At 37.9% G+C, this 13,310-nt stretch overlaps 1 protein-coding gene across 1 annotated transcript in view; it reads right to left on the bottom strand.

Annotated features, from left to right (window-relative positions):
* FKBP15 (FKBP prolyl isomerase family member 15) overlaps positions 1-13,310 on the bottom strand; it is a 115,253-nt gene that overhangs the window by 67,695 nt on the left and 34,248 nt on the right. Inside the window, 9 exon segments of the mRNA XM_053695685.1 lie at positions 522-624; positions 2,084-2,203; positions 2,311-2,359; positions 3,179-3,306; positions 3,614-3,757; positions 6,792-6,860; positions 7,239-7,388; positions 8,763-8,861; positions 11,600-11,674. Coding sequence (XP_053551660.1) covers positions 522-624; positions 2,084-2,203; positions 2,311-2,359; positions 3,179-3,306; positions 3,614-3,757; positions 6,792-6,860; positions 7,239-7,388; positions 8,763-8,861; positions 11,600-11,674 — 937 coding nt within the window.

Genomic DNA, 13,310 nt, shown 5'->3' with positions numbered 1-13,310 from the left:
ATATTTTGCTTTCTCCTTACATGTCCTAAAAACAAGCATTGGTTTTTAGTGGTTATAATGACTAATCAGAGCTTATCCAATCCTAGCATGCCCCCTGTGGCGTCCATCGAGTCAGTAGCTCATGGTTTCTTTTGCACATTCGCTTTTTTTCCCCCTAAGCAATTCTCAAACGTGGGCGTTGTTACTGACTTGATACTATATAGGAAGAATCAGTCAGGTATAAAAAAGCAAAATGATAATGATATAATGATAGATTGGTACAGACCCTGAAAAGGTTACCAGATTTATACTTGTGCTTTAATTTTTGCAGCAAGACACACTGAACACTTTCCTCTTATAGCAGTGTGTGATGCAGGGAAATAAAAGCTAGGCTCTGCGAATACATAAGGACTAATGAGGAATATTTAGTATTTGATGTGATAGAATGAATAAGATGGATTCTGCACTGTGCTTCCTATATCCACTTACACAGGCCTTAGTGTCCCTATAAAACCATACACAGACTGTGATTGGCTTGTTACCTGGAGCATGGATGTGAGTGGCTGGAGTGTGGCTCATCTGAGGAGTGGGCTGGATAGGGACAGGCACAGCCGGCTGTGGCAAGACACGATGAGTGTTGGGATCCTAAGTGGAAGCAAAGAATAGTAATAAGGCACCAAGCACTGGTATGTGCCTCAGAACACACACTCACATAATATATTATTGAGAGCTTGCATTGTGTGGCTGTTTTAGGGTCCCAGGTTTTTGGAAAGGACCTTGACGTGGTACCTGGGCTTGTCCCATTTGGCCAGATGCGGTGACTAACCTTTCCATTTTTGCTTTTAATCTTAGCTGTGAGCTTCCTAGTGAGTGCAGGGGTTCTCTGTGTGTTGTATTAATTTGTTTTGTAATTTTCCCTATGGTTCTTGCACCCAGACCTGTCTGGAATTAACTGCCTGTGACTCTGGGGACAGCTCTGCTTCTTGTGAGTGCCACTGAGCACCCAGGGTCATGGGATGTGTACCCGGTCCGGTCTAGGAGTGTAGTCCCCTTCCGTGTTTTATTTGTACACTTTCTACAAATCCAGTGAGTGTGGATCTCTGTATTACAGGATTATGTTTAAAGGGACGTAAAACTCAAATATTTTTTTTCTTCACGATTCAGATAAAGCGTGTAATTTTAAACAACTTTCCAATTTATTTCTATAATGAAATTATCTTCATTCTCTTAGTATCCTTTGTTGAATGGGGCAACAATACACTACTGGGAACTAGCTGAACACATCAGGTGAGCAAATGAAGAGGCACATACGTGCAACCACCAATCAGCAACTAGCTCCCACTAGTGCATTTGCTGCTTCTGAGCCTACCTAGGTATTCTTTTCATCAAAGGATACTAAAATTAGATAATGGAATTAAATCGGAAAGGTGCTTAAAATTGTAAGCTCTATTTGAATCACAAAAGAAAACATTTTGGTTTCATGTCCCTTTAAAAGGGACATGAAACTCAAAAGTTCTCTTTCGTGATTCAGACAGAGCTTACAATTTACTTTTATTATCAAATTTGCTTCGTTCCCATGTTATTCTGTGTTGAAGAGATACCTAGGTAGGCATCTAGAACACTGCATGGCAGGAAAAAGTGCTGCCATTTAGTGCTCTTGCAAATGGATTACATTATTGCTAAACTGCTGCCAAATAGTGCTCCACAAATAATATATACCGGTATATATATATATATATATATATATATATATATATATATATATATATATATATATATATATATATATATATATATATATCCACACAAAACAAACCAGATTACACTAGGAGGAATAAATAAAAATGAGAGCAGCACAGAGTCGCAAAAATGAGCTTTTACTAGGGATGTGTAGGCTAAAGTTTCGGATATCTCCGAATGGAGATGAGGTGGTTCGGCTCTTTTTTGGAGATGGATTTTTTTATTGTGAAAGTGCAATACACTAAGATCTGATGTGTTGCCCTTTCACAAGAATAAATCCGACTAGCATCTGAAACCTCATCTCTACCTTTTACTGGGCCAATCAAAGGTCTGCAGCATAGGGCATTCAAATTAACTAACGTACCTCCATTTCAGAGTCGCTTGAGTCAGGCTGGGGAGTGGTACTGCCTGCTAGGAAGGGTAACATTGGCTGCCCCATCTTTGCCATCCTGGAGATTAATTTTGCTTTGGCTACATCTGGATTCTTAATAATAATAAAAAAAAATCTTATGATCTTCAGTGTTGACATCCAAAAGCCAAAACAAAATATTACAAGACACGACAAATGGTAGGATCCGAGCAATCGCTTACCGCCAGCTGCTCACTAATGGAGTTAGATTTTGCCCTAACAGCAGGCTCCCTGAAAGCAAGATAAAAATCCCTTATTATGAAGATCCAATAAAAAGTATACAATTTTATTCGCTAGAAGTTTTACTATAATTGTTAAAAAATGAAATTTGGTAATTCAAATGCATATCCAAGAACACACTACCCGCAACTAAATGTTAAAACCACATTAAAGGGACATTACATTTAAGACAAAATATATGTAAAAATGATCATGTATAGCTGTCTGTAATTGGCCACAGCAAAGACTATACGGAAAAAAACCCTGGTATTCCCAACCGTAATAGTAATGAATAATAAAGCAGAAAATAGTCACGCTTTAACAAGGAGAGTCTTATAAACAAAAAAAAAAGGGTTTATTGGACAAGTCCGAGCCAGATAAGGCTATGGGCCACAGTCAGTGTTTCCCGACGCGTTTCACGCATGCGCTTCATCTGAGAATATGAGGTCCACATATTTGGACATGGGGTAATAAGTTAAAGATCGACCTAATTAGACATATTTCAAAACAGAGCTGGATAACTGGCGACTCAATGGATTTCATATGACCTGACTTGTGTTACCTTCTCTGCTGTGGCCAATTAGGGACAGTTATACATAGGTCATTAGAGTTTGCAGCCAATGGTTGTGCTGGATTTAACAGTGTTCTGCACTTCCATTTCTAACAGGAACTGAAAAGCTCACAATTTCAGAATGGAATTACAGGCAAAGAGGACAAAATAAATAATGAAAGTATATTGCAGAGTTGTTTTATATATACAATTTATCATTTTATATTACCATCTCAAAGTGTTTAATGTCCCTTTAAGTAAGCTGGGCGATACTCTCTTACCCAGGCTTAGGTGGCACAGATGAAGGTGGTTGTGGTAAGACCTCAGTAGGTAAGCTGTCCGTGATTGATACCGGAGAGTCTCGAGAGCCAATGCTTTGTTTGTCAGAACCTTGATCCTTTAGCTTCATCTGAAAGGGAAGGTATAAGTATAAACCATACTGACTCCAGATGGAGGCCTAGCCTTGAAACGTGTTGTGTTCCAGTTTAGTCTGGCCAGAAACTAATCAGGATTTTGGAGAGATTCTAAATCTCTAGACTGGGAAAGCATTCTTTGTTTTAGTTTGTTTTGTGAAATTGATATTGTTTTTGCTTTGTATATTTTCTAGCCTATGGACAATAGTAATTTTATATGATTTTACAAAAAAAGTTATTTGTTCATCATTGTTAACAGAATAGGGAAAGATACTAGAAATATCAGCAGAGACAGCAACCTACACGTTTTACTTCCACTTCAAAAACAAGAGTTGCATTGGGAGGGATTCGCCCAGATATTCCTTGGGAACCATATCCAAGATTGGGTGGGATAATAAGAAAACGGCTTCCTCCTTTCTGTATTCCTAACATTCCCTCCTCCCAACCCTGTGAAGATACAAAGGTGAAAAAACAATTTGAGATTTGGGTCATTTAAATATGAAATCTCCGTAATAACATATAAAAAGAATGTCAGCTCTAAATTAAAGGACAAAAGTACAACAATAAAATCAAATTTCTTTATTTTCTTTAGAATTGTTTAAAGTTTATCATAGAGCTATTTTCAACTAAAAGACAACCATTTTAAACAGATATTAGTCATTTTTATATATAAATAGTATATATAATCAATTAAAGGGATGTGAAACAGTTTAGTAAAACATTGGAAATCATTTTCAGTAGCAGTACATACATTGAATTATCTTTCAGAAAAGGTGTTATTTGTACATAATTAGTTTTTGACTATTTTTTCTCATTTTTTCATCCTGTCATATGATTTCTGCAAGAAAAAGCCCTCTACTGAGCATGGGCAAGAAACAGACTACAGCCGTGAAAGCTAGCCCAAAACTACAAAACTCTTTATCCGAACTGCTTGGATTTTAGAATAGTTTGGATTTTGGAGTATTTGTATATTTACTTGTAAAATTGGACAGCTTGGAGAGGGGATGGGACCAAGTGTATACAATAATATCTTATATCCTTTAGGCAATATTTTTACATGTCAATTACAGCTTATACACACAACCTAAAGGTAGCTTTATATAATTTTTTTATATTTTTGTATATATAGTACGGTCAGAAAAATAGTCTTTTTTTTTTTTTTTTTTTTTTAAGTTTTCAATAAAGTTTATTGAGTATAAAGAAAAAGATACAATATTTCCCAATTGTTACAAAGGGTTATGGGAACATGTACAGTTTTAAGCAGACATCATTAACATGGGCTAGCTACATGTGGTAATATATGGGTATTTGTAAATCTCTGGTAAGGTTCCAGGAGCGTCCGTATTACAGTTTCATATTACAGATTTCCATGAGTTCCTGTTAGATAAATGTCCAATATATCCCATTCATTATATAGAGATTGCCATCAGTAATCCCAACGTTTGTTCCCATGAGCATAGTACAGAGATAACAATGATGCTCTAATTATGATAAGCATACAGAGATATGCAAGGCATTCAACCCTGTAGTAAAAAGAAAAATCAACAAGAAAATACAACTCATAACAACAATTCAAATTTTTGATCATAGGATCCAATGTTTCACATTTGTTGTACCTTTCATCTAGTTCAGACGTGCCATACAGGTTAGTTCAGTTTGGTTCGGATCGGGCCCCAGACAGGTCCTCCCCCCCCTCCCAGTGACACAACCCAGGCTGTTGAGGTGTTCCCCCCTTGACCACATCTCTAACATCATTTCATGCATGTCCAGCTGACCAGATAGGAGATAGTGGTATCTTTCTAGTTGCAGTGTGGTATTTACTTTTAGCTTCCACTCTGATAGTGTAGGTATACAAGTAGACTTCCAGTGAAGGGGGATCAAGACTTTAGCACAGGATAGCAGGAGAATGAGTAGTGCCTTTTGTGCCTGATTCTGGAATTTGAATGGAAGGTGTAGTAACAGTGTTTCTAGGGATTTGGGGATTGTTAGATCAATGATTAAGGTAATTTCCTTCCACACCTCCTCCCAGAAGGGGTTTAGTAATGGGCAATCCCACCACATATGGGCCATGTTACCCTCCAAACCACACCCTCTCCAGCACTTTCCCTGAGGTGTTCGGGTAAATCTTTTTCAGTCTACATGGGGTAAGGTACCACCTACTTAGAAGTTTGTAATGAGATTCCTGTGTGCGTGCTGAGATGGAAACCCTCTTACCCAGAAGAAACATGTGCCTCCATTCCTCACAAGTGAAGGTGTATCCTAATTCTCTATGCCATTGTGTGGTGTATTGAGGTAGAGCGTCGTCAGATGGTATCAAGAAGAGTTAATAGTCGTCTTTTTTGATAAATATAGGCTACCATTTGTATGTTAGAGGAAAGAATTTTTTTTTAAAATAATTTAATTTTTTTTTTTTTTTTAAATATTGGATATCTGAATAATTCTGGATTTGGGGATTTGAACCTGTACATATGTCTCCTAGCAACCACTTACAAAGGGGAAGTTCCACCTTTGCATTTCTGTATAGACCCCAGCCCCCTTGTGAGGCTGTGGCAGGAACCGACACTGCAAAAATGAAGTAAAAAAATAAATAAAATAAAAAAATAAAATAAAAAAAGGTAAAATCCATTAAAAAAATATTCAGGTCTACTGCATTTAGTGTACCCAATAGAATTTGTAGAATTTGAGGTAGATTTAATACTAAAGATAATTATTATTTACATATGGGTAGATTTAATCCAAGTTGTAAACCAGTTTATTCTATACAGAACACATTTACAACGGACTTAGGGGCATATTTATCAAGCTCCGTATGGAGCTTGATGCCCCTTGTTTCCGGTGAGCCTTAAGGCTCGCCCAAAAACAGAAGTTATGAAGCAGCGGTCTAAAGACTGCTGCTCCATAACTTGACTGCCTGCTCTGAGGCCGCTGACAGAAATCAACCTGATTGAATATGATTGGGTTGATTGACACCCCCTGCTAGTGGGCGATTGGCCGTGAATCTGCAGAGGGCGGCATTGCACCAGCAGTTTACAAAAACTGCTGGTGCAATGATAAATGCTGACAGCATTTATCGATCTGCGGCGGACATGATACACTACTTCGTATCATGTCCACTCGTACATTGATAAATACGCCCCAATGGGTTTACTCGGTCTTCTAGTGAATGATTTTAACCCCTCGATCCCGTTAGGATGTTCCATGCCGTCCAAAAAGCAAAGGTCTTTAAGGCATGGAATGTCCTTACTTTTGCGGCATCCTGCTTCCCTCCTGGTATAAAAGTCCTGTGATTCCGACTGGGGAACGTTTTCAGCAATGCATGCAGTCCCTCAAGAACCAAGCGCTGTTTTAAATCACATGATTGAAGTGACGATCATGTGACTTTGTTTTGGCACTTTTGTTTACATTCTCAATTTGGACAGTTGCCTCCTTCCTGAAGAAGTTAAGATAGCGTGTTTCTTAAATTAATTCTACAGCTACATACCTTTATAACCTTTCCAGACCCCAACTTCAGTCGTAAAAATTTTTCCTTCTGTACATTTGAGTCAAACACCTGTTATAAAGAAGACTAGTTATCTAAGAAGACTAATTTGACTTTTTCACAAGTTAAGAAAAGGCAGCACTATAAAGCACCTTAAATAATTAAAAATTAAGCTTTTATTTTGAAAACATAAAGAAACAGCCTGCAAGCACCCTAACGCATTTCATGCCTCATGTTCCCTTATCGCTTTCCTTTAAATTTGCTCAAACTGATCTCCCCTTTTGCCAGTTATCTGCTAACTCCCATATGTACTAATCTCCCACTCAATGTTCAATCTACAAAAACAAAACCTACTGTACAGTACATCAAGGAAAAAAAAATATAATTTACATTTCTACTGTAGTTACCCAACAATTGTTGACCCCGGGCTTTGCTTGTCATAAGATGTACCTGCCCTAGTCCATGGTTCTGAAATAGCCATCCTGTGTACGCCACTTCCAAAAAGTCTCCAAGTTCTGCAGCTTGTCCATCCCCAAGGACAAGATCCTGACAGAGTACAGACTCCAGGGATGGAGAACTGTTATATTTACAAATACAGATCTAGAAAAAGGTATCGACAGGTCAGAGAGAGCAAGAGTGCAATCAACACACACGTGTGTGTGTGTGTATATATATATATATATATATATATATATATATATATATATTCACACTAGAAACTAGATTAAAGTGAAGGTAACTCTCCCCTTTTTAAAATCAGATCCAGAATGTTGGTGATATTTTACACAGAGTTTAATTCATCAGTTGTAATGAAGATGCGCTATAACTTACTTTTTAATATAGATCTGAAATTCAAATACCCTGCACAGCCCACTTCAAAAATCAATTTTTCTATTAGCTAACGGTTTGAGTTGTTGTCCAATCAGCGCTCTCCCCATATGGCATCAATTCAAACCATTAGCTCACAGAGAAATTGACATTTGAAGTGGGTTGCAGAGCGCAAAGTATTTGAATTTCATATCTATATTAAAAAGTAAGTTATAGAACAACTTTGTAACAACTATTGAATGAAAACCCCCTTTAAAATATCACTAAGATTCCGGATCTGTTTTTAAAAAGTGGAGAGTTTACCATCACTTTAAAACGTCAATCTAAAAGGAATAATAAACAGTGCAGTGTTTATTTATACCGGTCAAAGCCCTACAAGGAGGCTGTGGTCTCTACAGGAAGCTTATCTAGCATGATGCCATAAAACTTCCATAGTTGGCTAAGTATTAAAGGGACAAGAAACTCAAAAACTTACAGTTTACTTCTATTATCAAATTTGTTTCATACTCTTGGCATCATTTGTTGAAGGAGCAGCAATGCACTACTGATTTCTAACTGAACACATGGGTGAGCCAATGACAAATCGGTATATAGATATATGAAGCCACCAATAAGCAGCTAGAACCTAGGTTATTTGCTGCTCCTGAGCTTACCTAGATAAACCTTTCAGCAAAGGATAACAAGAAAAGGAAGCAAATTAAATAATAGAAGTAAACAGACTAGATAAACAGGGAGTCAGAGTTGCTCATGCTGTGAACTTAAGTTTCACAAATGTTCCACTCTTATCACACTGGGGTCTGAGGCTACAGCGGAGAAATTTGACCTGCTAATTTTGCAGGGAAACAAGTAAGTTGTTTGCTATTTTTTTTTTTTTTTACACAAATCTGTTTCTTTGTTATGTTTACTTTGATTTAACATATTTGTTTTTACCAAAGGAGCACGGTTTAATAGCCCTTTAAGTCTGGTAATCAGACTTCATCATAATAAAAGTTTACTTTGATGCAGATAACATAAGAGTGTACAATCAACATCGTAGAATAAAGACAATACAAATATAAGGGTGTTTGAGATTAATAATGATCGGCAATATCAGTCTGTTTCACAAGCAATAAATATGCGTGGCTTGCGTGCTCCGTAAATTAATACCTGCTTACTAAAATCAATTGCAGCTGCTTCCGACTCAAACATCATGGACCAACTCTGTCTATGATCATCGTAAAAAGCAGCATAACTATTCAGCTGAACCTGCAGGAGATGCAAAATGAACATAGTTACTAACTAGAATGCAGAATTTACACAAACTAAACAGCAGCATACACACATTTGCCGAGCTCAGGAGCGTGCCTAGATGCCTACATAGAGAGTGGATAATTGCACAGCTCAGGAGCGTGCCTAGATGCCTACATAGAGAGTGGATAATTGCACAGCTCAGGAGTGTGCCTAGATGCCTAAATAGAGAGTGGATAATTGCACAGGCACATTTGCAGAGCTCAGGAGCGTGCCTAGATGCCTACATAGAGAGTGGATAATTGCACAGGCACATTTGCAGAGCTCAGGAGCGTGCCTGGATGCCGACATAGAGAGCGGGTGAGACCGCTCTTTACGTCACAAAGTCTGAAGCAGAAACTTCAAGGAGGCGGAGGAAGGGCATGTATATAGCCAGATAAATCTTTTTTTTTTTTTTTAAATATTTATTTATTTTTAAGATATATTTTTAACATAATGAGCTATTCCAGAAAGTGCAAATTTAGAATCACTTTAAGAGGGACATGAAAGACGATATTAAACGTTTATGATTCGGCATGCAGTTTTAAGAGACTTTCCAATTTTCTTCCATTATCAAATTTTTCAATCTCTTTATGTGCACACTTTTGAGGCACCAACTCCTACTGAGCATGTGCACAAGTTCAGTGTATATGTATACTAGCCTGTGGTTGGCTGATGGCTGTCACATGATAAAGGATGCTGGAGAATATGGAATAAATTAGTCACAAAAATAAATAAATCTACTGCTTATTTGGAATTCAGTGTTATTGCGTTGTCTTTTTATTATGCACTTGTTAATTATGCAATTATACAGTACTTAATGGTCTAGATATGTTACCCACACCAATATGCATTGCCTGCTAGTTTTATTTTTTTTAGAATGTTTTATATTTACATTAAAAAAAACCATAAATGCTGTTTCTTTCTAATGACACTGTGAGTCTATGAATAATCATCAATTACTGTTGGGAATATCACTCCTGGCCAGCAGGAGGAGGCAAAGAGCACCACAGCAAAGCTGTTAAAGTATCACTTCCCTTCCCACAAACCCCAGTCATTCTCTTTGCCTTGATGCATGGAGGAAGTAAAGTAGGTGGCTGAAGAAATTTCACTACAATCAAGATTTTATTATTTGAAAGCAGGTAGGTTTGCTCTCTCCCTTTCGGGGATTGGGTCTAGCCGTACTCCACATTAGTCTCTTCAGTAGGGCAGTGGTGGCTTTAAAGCAGTTGAGAACTTGTGAGGTGGGCCTCACTGCGTTTTCTTAACATGTTGCTGCCCTAGTATATGACAGCCAAAGTAGGTTTACTTTGTCTTTTCTTTATCACAGGTCCATGTAAGGAGCAGCTTCCTTCCATACCTTGTGTGCTGTCCTCCTGCCAGACGGCCAGACTGCAGGTAAGTGCCCTTTATCTTTCAGGCTTGGGAGAATGTGCACTTTTATGGTGAGCTGCAGCATGTTATGGGACAATTATATCCTTGGGAAGGATACTGACATGCAGGGAGCGGAGCATGTTTGTTGTTTGACTTAGAGACAGGGGTTAATACTTGATTAAGTATATACCTAATTATGAATGTGTTATGGGCTAGCTAAGGAAGCTACTGGCGTTATACTTAGTATGATGGATCATACTCTAGTTGGGCTGCACTATTCTCGCAAGGGGGTGTTTTATACGGCAGCCTAGTCTCCACAGTATAAGCACTGTTAGTATGGAGATCCTTTTATTCTGATATGCAGTTTATACTGCGGTCTCGGCAGCAAGAATCTTTTTTGCAAGATTCTCCTAGATGGTCTTCTCTACATTCTTTTTCTAAATTTTACATATTTGATACTTTTGCCTCGGCTGAGGCTTCTTTTGGGAGAAAGGTTCTTCAAGCAGTGGTGCCTTCTGTTTAGGTAACCTGTATTGACCCTTTCTTATCATCTGTGTCCTCTAGCTTGGGTATTGATTCCCAACTAGGGTTGCAACCTCAGCCATGTTTTCCTGGACACTTATGAGTTACACATGCTGCAGGGTGTGCAGGGAGGAACATGTATTGTGTTTCTGGACAGCACTATTCATGTTCCTCCCTGCACACCCTGCAGCATGTGTAACTTATAAGTGTTCTGTATTTTAAGGGACAGGTGGCAACCCTATTCCCAACAGTAATTGATGATGATCCGTGGACTCACCGTGTCAGAAAGAAAACAAAATTTATGTTTACCTGATAAAATGTATTTATTTCTTGACACGGTGAGTCCACGGCCCTCCCTGTTTTCAGACAGTTATTTTATATGACCTTCAGGCACTTCTGCACCTTGTGTTATTGCTCTCCTTTTCCTTCAGTCGAATGACTGGGGTTTGTGGGAAGGGAAGTGATACTTAACAGCTTTGCTGTGGTACCCTTTGCCTCCTCCTGCTGGCCAGGAGTGATATTCCCAACAGTAATTGATGATGATCCGTGGACTCACCGTGTCAAGAAAGAAAGAAATGTATCAGGTAAACATAAATTTTGATCCCCCCACCATACGATTGCATTTTTTCCCATTAAAATGGTGTCCTTACTGTAATAGTTTTTTGTTCAGGAGCATCCATGATTATCAGCAGATGTGAGAATTGTCTCTATCTACCTGAGAGCGGTTTATTCATCCCTTGTTATATATAAATGCTACTCCATAATGGATTCAACAATCTGTTTACACATCAGTAACAAACCCAGACTGGTTCAGCACTCACCGTAAAGACAAAGCCAGGATGAATTCTAGCTGTAGTAACTGGCTGCTGCTGACTCAAGTAAATGAGGATTCTGTACTGCAACCGTCAAAGAGAGAACAAAGGGAAAATTAGTGACAAACACAAAGATGACAAGTCACAAACGCTTTATAAAAAGGTCCTGGCTATTCTTTTTTATTTAAAGGGACAGTCTATACCTGAATTTAGATTGTTTAAAAAGATAGATAATTAAGTTATTACCCATTCCCCAGTTTTGCATAACCAACACAGTTATAATAATACACTTTTTACCTCTGTGATTACCTTGTATCTAAGCCTCTGTAAACTGCCCCCTTATTTTAGTTCTTTTGACAGACATCCATTTTAGCCAATAAGAGCTGGCTCACCTGAACTTCACGTGAGTGAGCACAGTGTTATCTATGTGACACACATGAACTAACACCCTCTAGTGGAGAAAAACTGTTAAAATGACCTGAGAGAAGAGGCGGCCTTCAAGGGCTTAGAACTTAGCATATGAACCGTCTAGGTTTAGCTTTCAACTAAGACTAGCAAGAGAACAAAGCAAAATTAGTGATAAAAGTAAATTGGAAAATTGTTTAAAATGACATGCCCTATCTGAATTATGAATGTTATTTTTGACTAGACTGTCCATTTAACACATCTAAAAGTGGAGTATGCAGAATGCTATAGTTTGCATAATAATAATAAAAAAAAATTATAATAATAAAAATGGCACACGCATATATAAAATTATATTTTTTTATTACTTTCAGGTCTCTCCCAGTGCAGCAATAAGAATTGTCCCAATCAGCTAATAAACATTTATACGGCAATATCAGACATGCACAAACATAAAATTTATGTTTTTCAAGTGATGCTTGATTGGATGGAAACAAGTATAACCCTTTGAAGAAAAATTTGCTTCTTAGGTTCATTTCAAAACAGCAGCATCACATTCAAGAATCCTGCTTAGATTCACTTAATAAAATTGCAGAATGTAACCTTTTAGCGCTGTTATGTCGTATTCCGTCCAAATGAAGCTGGGCTTTAGCGCCGTTAGGACGGAATACAACATCATAGCCGTTTGGCTGTCCTTAAAGGGACACAGAACCCAAATTTTTTTCTTTCACGATTCAGGTAGAGCAGCAATTTTAAGCAACTTTCTAATTATCAAATTTTCTTCATTCTCTTGGTATCTTTATTTGAAATGCAAGAATGTAAGTTTAGATGCCGGCCCATTTTTTGTGAACAACCTGGGTTGTTCTTGCTAATTGGTGCATAAATTCATCCACCAATAAAAAAGTGCTGTCCGGAGTTCTGAAATAAATAAAAAAAAGCTTAGATGCCTTCTTTTTAAATAAAGATAGCAAGAGAACGAAGATAAAATGATAATAGTAGTAAATTAAAAAGTTGCTTAAAATTGTATGCTCTATGTGAATCACAAAAGAAAAAAATTGGGTTCAGTGTCACTTTAAGCCAACGGCGCTTCCTGAAATGTGATCGCGGTCTGGAGGGCGCGCCTAGCGTCATAGGGACGCCCCCCTGACCCGATCCCATAATTGAAATCTCGCAATCGTGTGTTCCTATGTAGACATTATGACCCTGCCATGAAAGGGTTAATAGGTTCTATAACAATAATAAAACACTTATTTGCAGCATATGTAAACTACAAGACCATGTGCATTAGTAAACAGTGTTGCAGGATTTTCCATTG

Source organism: Bombina bombina, chromosome 12 (assembly GCF_027579735.1).
Source record: "Bombina bombina isolate aBomBom1 chromosome 12, aBomBom1.pri, whole genome shotgun sequence".
Classification (NCBI taxonomy): Eukaryota; Metazoa; Chordata; class Amphibia; order Anura; family Bombinatoridae; genus Bombina; species Bombina bombina.
The sequence above is the reverse complement of the archived record's forward strand: the minus strand, read 5'-3'. Positions and strand labels throughout refer to the sequence as shown.